The sequence below is a fragment of the Acipenser ruthenus genome, chromosome 3 (assembly GCF_902713425.1).
Source record: "Acipenser ruthenus chromosome 3, fAciRut3.2 maternal haplotype, whole genome shotgun sequence".
Lineage (NCBI taxonomy): Eukaryota > Metazoa > Chordata > Actinopteri > Acipenseriformes > Acipenseridae > Acipenser > Acipenser ruthenus.
In genome coordinates this window covers 81,579,359-81,596,866 of record NC_081191.1, presented here as the reverse complement: position 1 = coordinate 81,596,866, position 17,508 = coordinate 81,579,359, and the positions used below count along the sequence as shown (strand labels likewise).

At 35.2% G+C, this 17,508-nt stretch overlaps 1 protein-coding gene across 1 annotated transcript; it reads right to left on the bottom strand.

Annotated features, from left to right (window-relative positions):
* Positions 1 to 1,907: 1,907 nt before the first annotated feature.
* LOC117394727 (COP9 signalosome complex subunit 5) lies at positions 1,908 to 17,473 on the bottom strand. Its single transcript, XM_033993221.3, has 8 exons — positions 16,987 to 17,473; positions 16,349 to 16,583; positions 13,472 to 13,600; positions 6,588 to 6,653; positions 5,786 to 5,871; positions 5,025 to 5,136; positions 3,698 to 3,846; positions 1,908 to 2,595 (listed from the first exon to the last, which is right to left on the bottom strand). The coding sequence occupies exons 1-8, from the start codon at positions 17,121 to 17,123 to the stop codon at positions 2,505 to 2,507; spliced, it is 1,005 nt and encodes a 334-aa protein (XP_033849112.1). The 5' UTR covers positions 17,124 to 17,473; the 3' UTR covers positions 1,908 to 2,504.
* Positions 17,474 to 17,508: the final 35 nt, after the last annotated feature.

Here is a 17,508-nt window from a genome sequence, read left to right as displayed (position 1 = left end):
TTATGCTTGTTTGTCTTAAATTTGTTTTTAGGTGTGTATCCATTTAAAAAAGATGGTCCTGTTTCTTAATTAGTTGATTTGTGCACTTCTTGAAAACAGGATATAGTTTCCGGTAAGGGATTGGCTGGTGAGAGGAAACAGGTGAAGAAACGAGGGTAGAACATATGAGAGGGTACACAAGTTGTGGATTTGTAGCTATTGAATGTTTTAAATACATTTGTTAATTGGGTTCTTAGAAAAAGAAAAACGCCAATCAATGTTATAAAATGGTTAAATAATACTTTATGTGTGATGCTTGCCTACGAGACTAACAATGATTGGTATGTATAGGGTGTGTTGTATCTTAATATAAAATAAACTTGATTATACTGCATTTGTATTTTTAGCAGTATTAGCAATAAAAAGTATGTCTCTGCGAGCGTATGTGAATTTATTTAATCCCACGATATCGCGATATGGAAATTATTATCGATATGGATATCATAATATAGATATTAGTGCCCACCCCAAGTTATTATTATTATTATTATTATTATTATTATTATTATTATTATTAATTAGCCTCTTACTAGTTTTATACCAAAAACATAAACATTGCAATGGTGCAAACAGAAAAAAATCAGTTCATTGGCATTATATTTCAGCCATTAAAAAACAAAAAAAAGTTGCTTACAGAACCAAATCCACCTTGTGTTGTTTTCTTAAGCAATAAAAAATGCTTCCTTAAAACACTCAAATAATCCACTTAATTTATTATAGAGGCCTAGAGAAAAAGGTGCTGTCATAATGAGGGGATGCCACTGCATACTCCAATACAAAACAATTCATATACAGCAGAAATATTCAATGCATATTTAAAGTGATTTATTCAGGCTGCACTTTAACTAACAGCCGTACAAAATGAATGAATTCCAGTGTGCTAGCTTCTGTTTCTGTACTGCATCACTGATCGTTTGGTACAGAACTGTTATGTACCTGCCAACCTGTCTTTATTCTTGAGCGACTGCAGGGGTTGAGTTTATTATTCCATTATGTAATGCTAGGACTGCCTGAATTTTGAATGGCTGGTTGAACGTTTTCTTATAAATAAATGTAACCATGGTCTTTGTTAAAGTGACAACTGAGGATGTGTAACTTTGTGGGTGAAGAACGATCTACGTTCTGCTAAGGCTATCCAAATGTCATAGCATTAATTGTATATAGTTTCCTTCAATGAGACAACGCACTGCAAAGTTACAGTTGTTGAGTCTAATAAATGTAAACTTGATGTGCAACTATATGGAGAAATAAAATAAGCTGTTACTTGGCCACAAAAAGAAGCAATGATTTAACAGAGTTTGAAAGGGGCACGCCAGTGGGTCTGAGAATTAGTGCCCCAGGCTGCAACCAGTAATAGTAACTCAAAAAAGGGGTTAATCTAAAAGAGTGGATTTATATGCTGGTGGTTTCACCATGGGAAATGTACATGAGTCAAAACTGATGAGTAGTCCTTCATTCAGGTTGCCTTGACTGTATTTTGAAAATTATTTTGTTTTATTATTATTATTTTTTTTTTTTAAACAAACTTGATCTGGGTGTTTTTCTGATTTCACACTGGAGCCATACAAACCTGACCACTGTCTTAGTTGAGTCTGCATTTCAAGATTCTGATTCTTAGCTACTAGCTAGATTAAGGCGTACAGAAAGTGTTATCAACTTCCTGGATCCTTCGTCTGGACCAGAAATGGGGAATTACACATGTATCCAGGTCTTACAGCAGTTAAATAATTTATTATACCTGTAATAGCAGAGCCCTTCAGGACCAGAGTTGCCCTACGTCTGTTCTGGACTTTAACAGCTGTACATGGATACATTGTGAGGGGGAAAAAAACAAACAAACAAACAAACAAAAAACCCACACACAGGACTGGAATGTAAAGAAGCATTGGAAGTCTTTTCATGCAGACAACTGTTCTACCATTTTAATGCATAAAGCTTCATAATTGTTTTCTTATTGCATAGCGCTGATGAGTGCAGGTAAAAGTAACTTACATTTAAAGTATAAATTATTTTCATTCAACATATATATTTTTCATAATAAGATCTTCCTTTAAAAAAAAAAAAAACACTTCACTGGACAGCAAATGCCATTTGAGATTCTTCTGAATATAACAATTAGCTACTGCAACCACACAACACATTGAAACCCTTTTATTTAAAGTCAGTGCACATGTTTTTATATATCACATAAAAAAAAAACTAGTTAGGAGAAGCTTTACTAAAATGTCATGTCAAAATACTTGTATGTATTGCTTCAAATATGCCATTGAAAAAAAAAAAAAAAGAGAAAAATAAACAGAACAAACACCACAAATCAATGTCTACTCCACCCCAGGAGGACCTCCCTTTGAAAAGTCTAGCCACAGTTAACAGATTATTAAACACAGCTAGGATACGGACTGAGTGCAATGGTGAAACAAAATGTGACATGTTGTAAATCTTGGCTTACAGGAAGGGACCTCAGATCAGGTCGAGGAAGTATTAATTTGATTGAAGAGTTTATCCTTAATAACCTGAGACATCAAACCATGGATAGCTTCTATTGTGGTCTTGCAGCTTAAAAAAAAATAAATATTCCAGTTACAATGAAAGTTAAAACGGCTAAACAATTAATTTTGATACAGAGTAAGTCAGTAAACTAGATTTTAAACATTGCATATGTCAACATAGCAGTTGCTTTTCCTTTTGTATTTATGTACTGCATAGTACACATGTTTAGTTTGTCAAATTCATGGTTCATGCATTAACAATACTGCATGAATGTGATTGATTGTCACTGAAAACAAGACAGCACATATCAGTTCATCTGGGTAAGTAGAAGTTTAATGAATTAGAACAAAATCAGGTAAAATTGCCAAAGCGATCCCTGATCTCAGCAAGTGCTTCCTAGGTAAATTAAAGTATACTGTTTCAAAAGGTCCCTCAGTGGCTCATCCAGTTAAAGCCTTGCCACTGGGAGCTCAGGATAAGTCACACAGCTTGGACGGCGCCAGTTCGCGTCCAAGCTGTGCAAAGAGGCTGAACTTTGCTGGGGACTCCGAAGGGGGTGTCATGTTGGCTCTGACGCTCCCAGGGTGGGGGCTGTTAAACCGGCAGGGACTCTTTCTCCTCATCGCGCAACAGCGAACCCTACTGGCCAGACACCGAGCACATTCAGAGTGGATAAAAAGCAGGGCTGATCTCTGTTCTCCAGGATCGGTAGCCCGCCCACCTCTGCTCTGGATTGCTCGGCGTAAAAGTGAATCTGGCTTTAGGCTTGTGAGATTGGAGGACGCTCACATGCCCTCAGAATGTCTGTGCTGTGTGGGGACTTGCTGCAGTGAGGAGAAAAAACAATAACTGGACATTCCAAATTGGGGGGAAAATAAATAAATAATAATTGGTCACTCAATCAATCCAAGACAGTGTATGTGTGTGCCAAGTTTTGAAGAGGACTGGAGTAATGGCAATGAAAATAAACTGTATTTCAACTGACTTTAACCAGACATGTCAACAGATGGATGGCGTAGCTGACAACATAATACCACATTTCACTATACAAGGAAGACCATAAAAAATGGATTTCAAATGACTTAATTCCTGTATTATAAAAATGCATTATATCAGGAAATAAAGCAGTATCATCTATGTTAATAAACTATATTGAATGTACACTTACCTGTCTCTTGTAGCCTTAGCCAATTTATCTTCTGACTTCCTGTCATGTGTATCCAAACCTAACATAAAACTGCCCCGGCCAAGCTGGGCTTCAGACTGCTCCAGCTTCTCAGACAAGTCAAAAACCTGTCCTGTGGTATAATCCGAATTCTGGAAGGGAAGCAGGGACAAGAACACAGATATTGAGAGTGGTTTATAAGGAATTATATAAAGAATACACATTTCCCTTTGCATCTCTACAAGTTTGTTTTAAGGAGCTATACAATTAGGTGGCATATGAATTTCAGTACAGCAAGAACATATGCTCTAAATAACTGCAAAAATGTAAACTAATAAAAACAGTCAGTGTATTATACAGAAGTTAATCACAAATTATAAATCATATAGGAGCAGTTTATGGTGTAGAAAGTCATACCTCAAGAAGAAAGTGACATTTGTTTAGTTTTTAAAAAACTAAAATGTTAATTATATATTCATATTTAGATACAGACCAACACAGGTCAATAGAATTTGAGCGCAGCACCTGAAAAGTGTGTGTCACCACATTCAGATATATAGTTTTTACCTACTCAGACATATTAGCAAATTGAAAGAAAATAGGAATGGGTCTTTATACAAAATATATAGGATATGTACACTAAAAATAAATTCAACTAAAATATTAATGCACACCATTGTGTTATGCAGCAAACTAAACATTCTATGAAAAGTGGAAACTATGCAATTTACTTGCATTGGGACTTGCAAATGGTATTTTTTTTTAAATGTATTTTGTACACAGTTTTTTTTACAGGTTGTCGAAGGTGGTGTGTTTATTCTTTCAAGTGAGAGAATAATTTTGATAAACAGGAAACCCAATCTTTACAAGGGTTTCAGTCTACTTTGTGACAAACACTATCTCCCTAATCACTGAGCAGGTACCAATTAACAGACCCATCCTAGTGTCTTCATCCCATTCCTGAACAAAGTTATTTGGTTTGTATGCAGCTATGTAACAAGATAATACCAAATAAGAGACTGTAAAGTGCATTTTAACAACATGACTGCTTTGGCTAACCAGCCCTGCAAAAAGTAGGCTGTAATATCAGTGATCTACAACCAGAGATATCATCTGCTTCACTTGCTTTTAAACTGAGTGGAAGTTTTACTGATCCAAAACACGTGTTATTTTATAATATAAATCAGAGCATGATGGACAAGCATCAGGAACATGTACTGTTTGTCCTATGTTGCTTGTTAAAAGAAAAGACAAGGTTTTAATCTTGCCACAGTGTTTCGATGTTTTCAGTATGCTAAAATAGAAGAAATCTAATACAGTGAATACTTACAGTTAGCAAACTTGAAGAACTGAGAGTGTTGACCCAATATTTGTTCCATAGGAGTTCCAGCAGTTTACGGTCAAGTGAAGATTTGAAATAAGACACCTCCAAAGCATAATACCTAAATACAAAGGACTAATTTAGAACATAAAACTAACCCTGTTCACTAAACCTCTCTTTATTATTATTTTTATTATTATTTATTTCTTAGCAGACGCCCTTATCCAGGGCGACTTACAATTGTTACAAGATATCACATTATACATTTTTTCACATTATACAGATATCACATTATTTTACATACAATTCCCCATTTATACAGTTGGGTTTTTACTGGAGCAATCTAGGTAAAGTACCTTGCTCAAGGGTACAACAGCAGTGTTCCCCACTGGGGATTGAACCCACAACCCTCCGGTCAAGAGTCCAGAGCCCTAACCACTACTCCACACTGCTGCCCACACTTTATGCAAGGCTTGTGTTTAAGAATATAATGTATTTGTTCCATTTATTAATCTCATTCATTAGGTGAAAAACAGAATCAACTGACCTAATCAGCAAATGTTATTTGTAACAAATAAAGCCTTTTAAAGTTTTGAAATTGGCATCTTAAATAGTTTTGAATAGTTTAAGCAGAGGTGTGGGAGCTGGTGGGTTTAAAAAAAACAAAAAACAAAAACACCTAAGCTCCTCTCTGAGATGCTTAAATATCAAAACAGTCACAAAAGAGTGTTTCATAAGAAATTTGCAACAATACTGTGTGTAAGGCTTACTGTTTGCAGTGCACTCCAAAGTCTTCTATTTTGTTCAGTGGAATTGTCTGATATTCAGAGGGACCCTCATCTGGAGGTTTGTAGCCCTGAAGAGATTTATTGACAATCAGTACAATTATCAACAGTGAAAAATAGAACAAAAATATCTTGAAACACATTATCATATACATGTACACATATTTTATTTCTGTTTTACCTAGGCATTTAAGTTTTGTGAATTTAAAATATGCAAGATTCTTATATTACTGAATACACACACACACTTCAATCAGATTTATTTTTCCTTCAATGATTCTTACTATATTTTCTGACTGCATTTCAGTCATTCTTTATAGTTTTCTGGCACTTGAAACATGGCAGCTTTCTACTGAGAAAGCTATGATCAGGAGGATACAAATGTTGCCATATTTGGAAAAGTTCTTGATAATCTTTCTTGAAAATTTCAGGCTATGATCCTCAACTAGAAGGTAATAACTTTGCTCCCGTTCCTACAGGGGAAAACTGTGATGAATGTAGGTGAATTGTCAGAATGTGTCACATGGAATGACTACATAGTTGAAGCTGCAACAAAACTGACAGTACAGTGTACCTACCACAAGATTTTCCACTTAAAAAAAAAATAAAATAAAAAAAAATAGAAATAGATTAAATAATCAGTTACTTAGATGCTTGTAGGTGATTATTATTATTATTATTATTATTATTATTATTATTATTATTATTATTATTATTATTATTATTTATTATAGCATAAGAAATTATTTACTGTTCAAGGTTTGCAATTTTAAAACAAATGTATTACCTTTGGATATGTTCTAAAAGCTCCAAGATTTACTTTTCCAGCAGATATTGTTCTAGTTGGGTCAATCTTTTATATACAAAAAAAGAGAGAGAAAGGAGAAAACAATCATTTTTATTTGATAAAAAGATGAACAAATTATATAAATCACTGTAAACCATGTTGTATTAAAACCAATGCATGTCTATTTCTATAATCCATCAACAGTTCATCTGTCCATCAATTCCACATGTATGTGCCCAACACACTACAGATCTTAATTATTACCAATACCAAGAATACAATATTATGAAATTATATTTTATTGCAGCAATACATAATTATGAAGGCAAGTTGGCATGACTTTTCCCAAGCCACCAAATTAACACACAAAATCAGCTTTACAATAAAAAAAAGTCTCTCAACTAAATTACAATTAGACAATATTTCATTTTTGGAGTGTTCCTGTATTTTTTTTCACTGTTGAAATTTTAACAGCATGCAAATTTGAATATAGCCAGTGGAAACCCATAAAAGAGGGTGTTCATAATTGTGGAATACATTAAATATTTGCAAAAAAAAACCCAAAACCACTATTTATCATATTATACCCAAATGCAATATGAAACGTACACTGCAGGGATAGGAATCAATGAATGGGGCAATTCCCATGGAAAAAGAAAAATAAGTCTCACCTTTTTCTCACTCTATTTTGGTAGTACTTTCAGGTTCTGTGTTTCCATGTAGTTTTCTTTTAGCCAGAGAAATTCTCGTTCCAAATGCAAATAACTTTAATATTAAAATACGGGAGGGTATATTTTAAATAAAAAAAAATATTGTGTTCACCATCTAGAGTGTGACAGACAAACCGACAGAATAAGTGCATAAATGTAATAATTTAGCTTTTCTTAAGGTTTGATATTGCACTTATTGTAAACTTCACAAATACACTGGATATATATCACTTTACTGGGTACATAATTACCGTAAAAAACGTTGTATAAGTCGATTTTCTAGGCATGTTTGGGGTGCCCTAAGAAGGGGGAGGTGGAGGGGGGGATGACTAATATGCGCCGGTGTGTCTAATATTAAACTACTGTACCAGTGCCACAAACAATAATATACCAATGGGATTACTACAGCCGTGGTTATGGTTCACACAAACTTAACTGCAGACCTGTCAACTGTCCCTTATTTGCCGTGATTCTCCCGTTTTTTGGACACTTCTACCGGGACAGACTTTCTCCCATACTTTGCTAAAAACTCTGTTAAACCCCTTTAATGTCAACAAACCTTTAATTTCTGAATAAGTCATGTACAGTCTGTGGTTACTGCAATCTCAGTCTGTACCTAGCAGGGTGTAGGACCCAGGGGAGCCTTGTGGTAGACATGCATTCAGTGCATGAAAGACGCTCACATACTTAAGCATCTACGATGGCTTCGCGTGTGATAAGCCCTCCGGGTAAAAAAAACAAAAAACAAAATTTCAAGCTCCTTGGGCAACAACATTCTCACATAATCCTAAGCAACATTGGAAAAAGGGATACTTTCTGTAAACTATGCAGAACTGATTTTAACGGTGGGACAAGAATGATGTTTGTGGTAAGCACAAGAGATCACAAAAAACACCAAAAAGCCAGCGACACTCACAAAAGCAGCACTTTTCTCATCTTTCGTTGCCAAAGTAGAGACCTTTACAGCAAATCTGTAGTAGACATGTTCACAGAATCACAAATTGCAAAGTATTCTGCAGGAAAGTCACACAAATAGGGAAAGGCATTTCTATTACAATTTCAGCATCAAGATTACTTTAGAAACTCAGATTGACTGATGGCATGTGTTTATATACAGCAGTAGTGTATTAATTTAAAACAGAAGACAGCTGACAATGAAATGTTACTGACAGTGGTATTATTGATCCACCACATAAGTGCAATGTAATGAATAATGTTGCAATACCACATTGTTGTGTATTTTGGCTTTTTTTAAATTTATTTTTATGATGGACTTACTGAATTTAGAGGTTTTTTTCTTGTTATAAAGTAAGTTCCATAGCTCATCCTTTGATGACAAAGTCAATGTGCAGTACCAAACTCAGCCTTTAGGTTTGTTGTGTGATGAAAGTAAAAACGTCAGCTGTGTATGCTTTGCTGTCCTGCAAAATCAATTACAGTGGACCAGTTTACAAAATAATGGCTGGTGCCAAATCAGCCACCTACAACTACAATAAGAACCACAGTGGCCAAGAGATAATTTGATTGTGAAGCATGTCATGGTTGTTAAAGCAATTAGAAGGTGCACCGTTTCACAGTCTATCATTCTATCAAGTAATATGTAGGCATTCACTTCAATTCAGGCCACTAAGATTTAAGTTTACAAAAGCTCACTTATTATGAAAACTCAATGTTGACAGGTATGTAACTGTCAACAACCAGATTATTTTTTTAGTGTCTACAGCATTAAGGTCATGTTGCTAGGTAGAAACACAAAACCACTGTTCTAATTAAAAAGTTTTAATTAGTTATCTCAATACCCTTAATCAATCTGAATGTTTAAACGCAAGCTTTCAGACTTGACTGACCTCCTCGCGACCCAGAGGCGTGTACGTGGAAAAAAAAAAAAAAAATTGTGATTAGTTATCAATCTTCGGAATATGAAAACATCACAGCTATACTGCTTCATTGTTAACACAATTGCTGTCAGTCTCTATGAATTTCCTTATTCCCACCCTCCAGAGCCAGGGTTCGACATTAACTATGGCCCTGCGGCCTGGGGCCGGTAGAGATGGCAGTAGTTTTGAAGCACCACAGACCTGACTGTATATATACAGTATTGCATAGTGCACTTGGCTTCCGTTTCATGAACCCATGAAAATGGGACAGTGTGCCAAAACGCTGAAAAAACAAAATTACGAACACACCCCCTCCCTCCAATAACAGCATTATTGAACTAGTCATTTGTTGTACAGTCAGAATCAGAGACTGCGTACTGAATATGACAGTGAAAAAAATGTCATGTTCTGCCTTGTTTGCCTTCAGCTTCCCAGATAAAACAACAGCTTTTCTTGTTATATATATATATATATATATATATATATATATCTCATCGGAACCGCAGGGCCCAAACTGGTTTATACCGCTTATAACATGGCTACCTGTCATTTGGGGGAAGAAATAATTAAAATAATTAAAACACATTAAGACAAAACCAGAAACTTTTATTGTGTATACATCTGCAGAGTAATAGTCCCAAATGTAATGTAATTTAATTTATTGTTCACTTATTAAAACTAAATTGCACATGTCAGTTTATTGTGAATTTCTGAATCAAAAGTGGCATCTCACTAGAAACTACAGGACTGAGCACAAGCTGATGATGGCCAGAGTTTCAAATGACACTGAGGAAGGCAGGGCAGCTACTGCGATGGAGGCTGAATCTAGATCTTGGGGTGAGTTTGTGTCCTCGTTATATGCAAGGCACACATATTCAAGTAAGTTTTCATTCTTTTGGATCTCAAAATATGTTTTTGTTAGTTGTCGGACACCCTTGTGTCCAAGTCGTGCCAGAATAAGTTGAAGATCGAACCAGTCTACGAACAAATCCGACCGCGGTGTCAGGGAACCAGTGCCTCAATTTCCCACAGACGCTTCAAATCCAGGCCGGTAATTCGGGATGTGGTGTCTGGCCTTGTCTTTACCTGCTTTTCTAAAGGTTTTCATGACCGACAGGAATACATTATTGCTGATTTTAAACTCTGTCTACAGAGGTGTTAAAACGTCTGTTTAAATATCTATTTACTGTCCAGCTCAGCGTTATAAAACTGGAGACTGACTACTGGTACCCAGTTGAACTTTTTGTTCTGGCATAACATTCCCTTAATGTTTTTACGATTTTTTGGACTTATTTCCTTAAAATGAATGTCCATATTTGTTTTATTTAAGCCAGTCTGTAAGTACATTAACTGCCCATGCTGAAGTATTTTTTTCAACCTTTGTTTTCTTCTTTTTCATTTAGATGTTCCTCATCTACTGTTATGTGTCTACTCTTGACAGTTGCTGGTGCTCTTATTTTTTCAGGTGGACTGCTGTCTTTACTCAAAGTTGGTGTTGTACCAGTTATATGGAGTTTCATCCCCAAATACATTAAAGGAATAGGTGGAATGTCACTCATTTTTGGCTGTGGTTTTGTAACTAATAACAAATAAAATGGTAGTTTGTCATGGAATTTAGAATGTAGTGTTGCGTAGTGATTTATTCAGTGTGAAGCGGCTCATTAGTATGCAAGCCATGGTATCCGCTATATATATGCACGGCCATGTGATGCTGTTTAACCAATCAGAGGTTGTTATTTTTCCAAGCCATGTTGTCTCTGAGCTAAAATATATATATTACACACACACATATACACATACATATACTTACACACATGCATACAATTAGAAAAAGGAAAACTGCTGTGTGCCAAAAGATGCAAAATCAAAAAGAATAAGTTAATGTAGGTACACAAAAATGTGAATAATTGAAAAAAAAAAAAAAAAATCATTATTATAGCAAGATGTTCGGACTACATCCTTCTTCAGTTGGATGGAAAAAGCAGTACATAAAATTGATTTTTTTTTTGTTGATGGTTTTTAATTTCTGTATGTTTGTAATGTGTACGGTAACCGAACACAGCCCACGTCTCTCAAAAGAAAAAAAAAAAGTGACCAAGCGAAGCCTTTCAATATACGTTAGCCGGGCCAGTAAAAACAGTAGCTCAGTGGCCCAAGGGGCCAGTGGTTAAATCTAAATGTAGAGCCCTGCGAGCCATTGATTTGTCAACATTCAGACTGAACCTGCCCCTGGGATCCGCAGCAAACAGCTACTGGTTAGAAAGCTGAGTAAACTTATCAAGTCTTGCGTTCTTTGTAACTGCAGTGCAATATTATAATGCAGGTGTCTGAGACTGGATAAAGTAGGACAGTCAGACAAACAAAAAAGCTACACAATAGGTTTGAAATTGCGCATTGTTAAATTTGCAGAAAATACATGGTAAATACAATGCTTAAATAGAGTGTGAAATTCATGAAAAAACAGTACGTGACTGGAGACGAAACAAAGACAAACTTAAATATGGGAAAAGAAAAACAAGTAGATACAGGAGAAAGGTGTTTATGGCCTGATGTAGAAAACATTTTTTTGAATGGAGTACTTTGAATGACTTGAATACATACTGTAACTTGTTCTACATGTCAGTGCACGGTTTAGTTTCTTCTTGTTTTTATTTTTTTATTTTTTTTCTAATTGATGCAAGCAGCACTGTTGAATACTTTTCTTTTAAATTTTAATTAATACAAACACATTTGTAAAAACCAATGCAGCTGGAACTATATTGTCCAAGTACGGTTTTGGAAAGAAATGTTCAGGTATGCAAAGATAATATGTTCTTGACAGGGGTACACCAATAATCGGTAGCCTATCGGCATGGCATCGATAAGGAAAAAAAAAACACATCGGCGATCGGCAGTTTTTGTTAGTTTAGCCGATAATGTACACTGATATTCATGCTTGAATTTCTTCCAGCAAATAACTGAATGTTTGGTCAGGCGCGCTTACTATACTAATGACGTAAGAACACTGAGACAGTAATTTTCCCAGTGCTCAAAAGAGTGGTGTTTGGATTTTTTTTTTTTTTATATCTGAAGACAACAATAGGATAGCCGAGTTATGTGCAGCAGAATAAACTTAATGCTTCATTAAATCCAACAATGAACTGTGAGTAGAATATTATTCTGATGCTTTTTAAAAAAAGCTCTCTTTGAATATTTAAAGACTCTGGAGTGTTCTCCTGCCCCGTGCTGGTCAACAATCTCTCCAAGTCCAAACAGCAAAACAAGTCCTCTTAGTTAGCGCAGACTGCCGGGTCGTTACATTATTATTACACAATGTACTTCAAAATGGCCTTTTGTAATTTGTGTATATCTTGCTTAATCTGCATTGGTTGCGTGAGTATTTGGCGGCACTTTGAAGCAGAAACTGATTACTGTGCCGACTTTTGTTAAGTAACAAATTCAAGTCTGACTGAATTTTGTAACCGGAAATGTCATATTTTTATGACATCTTTTTTGATTAAATGCCCAATTTAAGTTGTGCTGCATTTGTAAGCAGTGCATGCTTACAATAAGAATTTAACGAATGTTGTTGTAGTTGACATTGCGTAGGCTACATTTCTCTTTTCTAATAAACAGTATAGATAGAAGTTATATAATACGCAATGTTTGTCAGCAAGTGGCTATAAAAGTTAATGTAACATTATATATTTTTTTTTTTTACGGAAGTGTTTGTTATAAAACAAATATATCAATTGCTGTCAAGCACACAATATAATACTACTTTATTCTTTGTATTCATTTTCTGAAGTAAAAGATTTTTACGGTTGTGTTTTGCCTTGAGCAATCTGAATCATTAAAAAAAAATTGCCTTCCTTATGTTACTAACTAAATTAGTTATTCTACTTAGTTCATTTGATGCTGATCTGCTCTGTCCGCATGTAGTTTTAGTATTCATGCTTGATTTAGAAATTAAATAGAAGAACAGTGTCAACATTTAAAATGTAGTTTTCCATGAAATGCATCTCATTCTGGCAGTTAAACAGATAACCGTTGGTTTTCTACTAAATGTTTACATATTTTGACTTAAGATTAATTCTTTATTTATATGGAAAATGCCACCTCCCTTTTTATTAGAACACGTTGAAGTTTAGGTCTGATTACATTTCAATAATCTTAACGCTAATGCCAGGATATTTTTTGCTTCATTATTTTATGCTTTGGAGAAGTAAAGTAGGTTTCTAAACTGGAATTTCATGAATACCTTGGCGACTGTAAATGGGTTTACATGTGGTTTGGATTAAGAATTGGCTGTACTTACAACAACTGCGACAAAAGGTTCCTGAAACTGCTGATTAAGCATTTGAGTGCTGACATCAATCCCAGACAGCCAGCAGCCATAACCAGGGTGGCTGTGATACCAGCCAATGGCATTTTCTAGGCGTCCAACCTAACAGGGATAAAAAAAAAAAAAATAGTATTTTAATTTTACTAAAAATCAACCAACCAAAACAACAAATAATAAAAAAAAAAAAATCAAAAAACCTTATATAAATACCTTATAATATACCTTATATAAATTAATATATTAACACTTTAAAGTCATACTGAAATAAAACAAAACCAAACAAAAACAGCACCACAGCAAATCACACATTGAGAACCATGTGTCCCCACCCAAAATAAACCCCAAACATGATTGTATTTGTGATTGAGAGAAATTAAATGCATGCAGTTTGAAAAGTGCATTTGAATTCTGGCACAGCTGCTTGAAAGAACTGTTAATTTGAGATCCAAAGATGTCTTCTGTGATCTAAAATTACCTAAAAGAAAAAGTACTGTGTCACCAGCTGGAGATGTTGCACTTTGCATTGCTGGATTTTGGATCACTATTATTTTAAAGTATTTTTATGTGCTTTAAATCAACAGTTATATATATATATATATATATATATATATATATATATATATATATATATATATATATACACACACACACACACACACACATTACACACATGTATACATTATTCCTATTCCCTTACAGTACATTCTTTTTTATATTGATATCCAAATATATATTTAATTATTATTATTATATATAATTCACTGTAACTTGTCCAGTCACCTGGGCTTTTCCATTTCAACCTTCCCATTTGTTACTATTGTTTCAAATATTTTTAATCAATATGAGTGTGTGTCTTAAGGGTTGACTTTATCAACCTATAAGCTGCCAGGATAAGCTACCGCTGGATTTTATTAGAACATTTTACATCACTTGAATTTAAAGCAGGTGATTGATGCAATCCAGGATGATTCCCTAGGCAGTGGTGGGCAAACTTGGGGCCGCGCACCCCTGGGGGGGGGGGCGTGTAGTGTGACTAAGGGGGGCGCGACTAAAGAGGTAGTTCTGTTAAAACAAAAAAAGATAGACCATTTTAAACAAATACATAAATGACTGCTAATTAGGCCAAGTTCTTACCTTTCAAATGAGTTGGTGACGATTACTCTAGGTAGGACTTGTAGAACCGGAGAAATTATGTTTGAAGTGGCGAGTGTGTGTGTCAGTGAAACTGCAGTGAAGTGTGTCGATAAGTGTAAAAAAAATGTCCTGTATTAATGTAAAGCACGTATTTTTTCTAAGATTTTACAAAAAAACGTCCAGATTTAACTAAATACATAAATGTTAACAAACACAGTCTTAAAAGTCAGAGTGTAAGCGCAGCTCTGCAACATACACTGCCAAATCAAACACGTCAATGGCCATGGGCTTGCATGTTAAGAGCTATGCACACCGGACGCGAGCTTGCGAATCAAAAATAATTAAAACTATTGATTTAGAGTAATGCACAACACAAGCGAAGCGAGTGGTGTGAATGAAGCGAGCAAATATAGAAATACATTTGTTTTATTTGTATTTTGCTTTGCGCTGTTTGCATTGCAATGGACCAATCAGAAAAATAAGGTCAAAGGTAGGGGCTGTCAGACTGTCAGTGTCTCGCTCACGCAGAGATTACCACAGAAATAAAAACAATCTACATCAATGAGAATTTAATTATTAAAGTCGAAAAATACAATGTTCTTTAGGATGCCAGTGTCTGTGGTTATAAAGATAATAAAAAGGACGCACATGTCAAGAAATAGCAGAACAATTGGAAATTGATGGTATGTCTGTCTCTCTTTATTTCACCTTAATTTTAGTCAAAATGACGGGGAGCGCCACACACTGGTTTCGTATTTCTGTAAAATGACGTTTCTTTGTTTTAATAATGTTGACCAATAATAATAATCACATTAGCTCTTTTACAAGCTGCTAGTATTCCCTAAACTGTTTCCTTTTGTGTGGTGTTCCCATGCTCTTCTGTGTTAAATTTATTTTTAAATTCCGTTTCCACAAAAGGAGCAAAAAGACAGTCTTTTCTTTTCACGACTAGCTACATTTTTTTGTACTCGTGCTGTATTCGTGTCGTTCCCAATGTGCATACTATATTTTGTGAAAACCTGATATTTAATTGCTGATTTATCCGTCAGGTAACTGTTGAATCGCCAAGTTTAAACAAAACAAACACAAAAAAAAAGAGTTAAGTTACATGTATTTTCCACGGATTTATTTGTTAGAAATGTTAGCTAAATGTTGACTTGCCAAGTGTAAAAAAAATATTTAAATTCACTGATTTATGTTAGAAACCCAGGTTTATTCACTCGAAGTGAAAAAAAAAAAAAAGATTTCAAGACTGATTTTAAATGTTGAATTTATGATACGCGTATGTATTTACCAAAATCTGGTCTTTTTTGTGGTTAAGGAAAAATTGTTATAATATAAAGTTATGGTCTAATGTTTTAATATGGAGGGGACACGGCAAAATGTATGCTAAAAAAGGGGGGCGGCATTTAAAAACTTTGCGCAACACTGCCCTAGAGCTGGAAAATGCAGCTGCGGATTGTCCAAGTGGGGTTCCTTATAACCTTGTTCTGCTTACAGAGCAGAGGCACTGTGTCTTACTGGATGGATCACGTCCACTCACACTGCCCTACAGGTTGAGATTTTATGCCATAATTTTATGAAGTCCTCAACATAACGCTTTTTCAAGACACATTAGTAAAGTCTAATTATATTAATAGTTGTGAGAATCTTCCCCCATTAAAAAATAATAAAACTAATACAAATAAAACAAGGTTCAGCTGGGAAATAACAGACCTGTTTTGCATTTTCTATGTATGCAGCCATGTACTCATATGCTGCTGCCTGAGCATTGACGCGGGTCTCGGTTCCCTCAACCGGCAGTGCAAAGCTGTCCATGATCAGCATGGTCTCTCCGTCCACCTTCCCCAGCATCAACCCCATGACCTCGAGGTTACCACCTGACCTGGCATGCATCACCATCTTCAGAAGGGCTAGAGCTGTGATCTTGCAGTACTTGAAATAATGATGACTGAAACAGACAAACAAAAAAACAAATAAACATGCATGTATGGAACACACAGCTAGAATGTGTGATGTCTATAACCAACATTTCTACTGAAATAGATCACACCTAACTTGTAGGGAATTATTTTACTGCAGTTGATATTGTTGTACAATCGCCATGTTCACACAGTCGTTTGTGTTGTTTATTAGTGAACTAGTTGACCTTACATTGCGTTCTCCAAGGCCCTAGTATAGATTAAGTTATGTAATTTAAATGATGAAATGCTTTAGAAAGCACTCCTCTGCGTATCAACAACGACACAGGGTACAGTTTACTGACAGGATATAGGCCGAGATCGAAACACCAGTAATCTTGTTTTTTTTTTTTCAAAAAACGTTTCCCCGCCATGATATTTTGATTGACTTACTCTTTTGTCCACGGTTTTGCTGCCAGGATCTCTTGTTGCTGCTTTTTGTCGTATTTATAAATTTCATCAATACTCTGAACTTCTTGCATGTTATTGGAGAGCTCCCATGTCTTCTGCGCCGTGCTTGAACCGGCCATTTCCTAATTTATTTGGTATTGCTATGTGATATAGAATTAACAGCTAAACGTTATGGTTCCGCTAAAGAGAAAACAAATAAAAAGTATACTTATTTCTGCAACTTGATCAATGTGGTTGCTATTAAGTAACTCCCATCAACAATAGTAGTACCAGACAAGCCTGCCATGACGTTTGAGACTCACCACTGCTGAATTACAGGGGGTTACAAAAAAATAAAAAATAATAAAAATAAGTACCTCAAGTCAAGAAGAAATGATTTCAAATGACTGCTACGGAAATGTAACTTACTTTATAGTATCCTAGTCACCAGTTATCTATTATACGTATTATGCTTTTAATTATATGTTTAATATGCTATGTGGTATCTATAGTGGTATAGTCCTG

Bases quoted from the DNA above. Each gene is read 5' to 3' on its own strand.
- LOC117394727 (XM_033993221.3), bottom strand. From the start codon at position 17,123: ATGGCCGGTTCAAGCACGGCGCAGAAGACATGGGAGCTCTCCAATAAC. The intron at 6,654-13,471 runs GTAAGTACAGCC...TGTATATAAAAG, and splicing joins AACCTTTTGTCGCAGTTGTT to ATTGACCCAACTAGAACAAT. The intron at 2,596-3,697 runs GTAAGTGTACAT...TTTTTTTTTAAG, and splicing joins GCTAAGGCTACAAGAGACAG to CTGCAAGACCACAATAGAAG.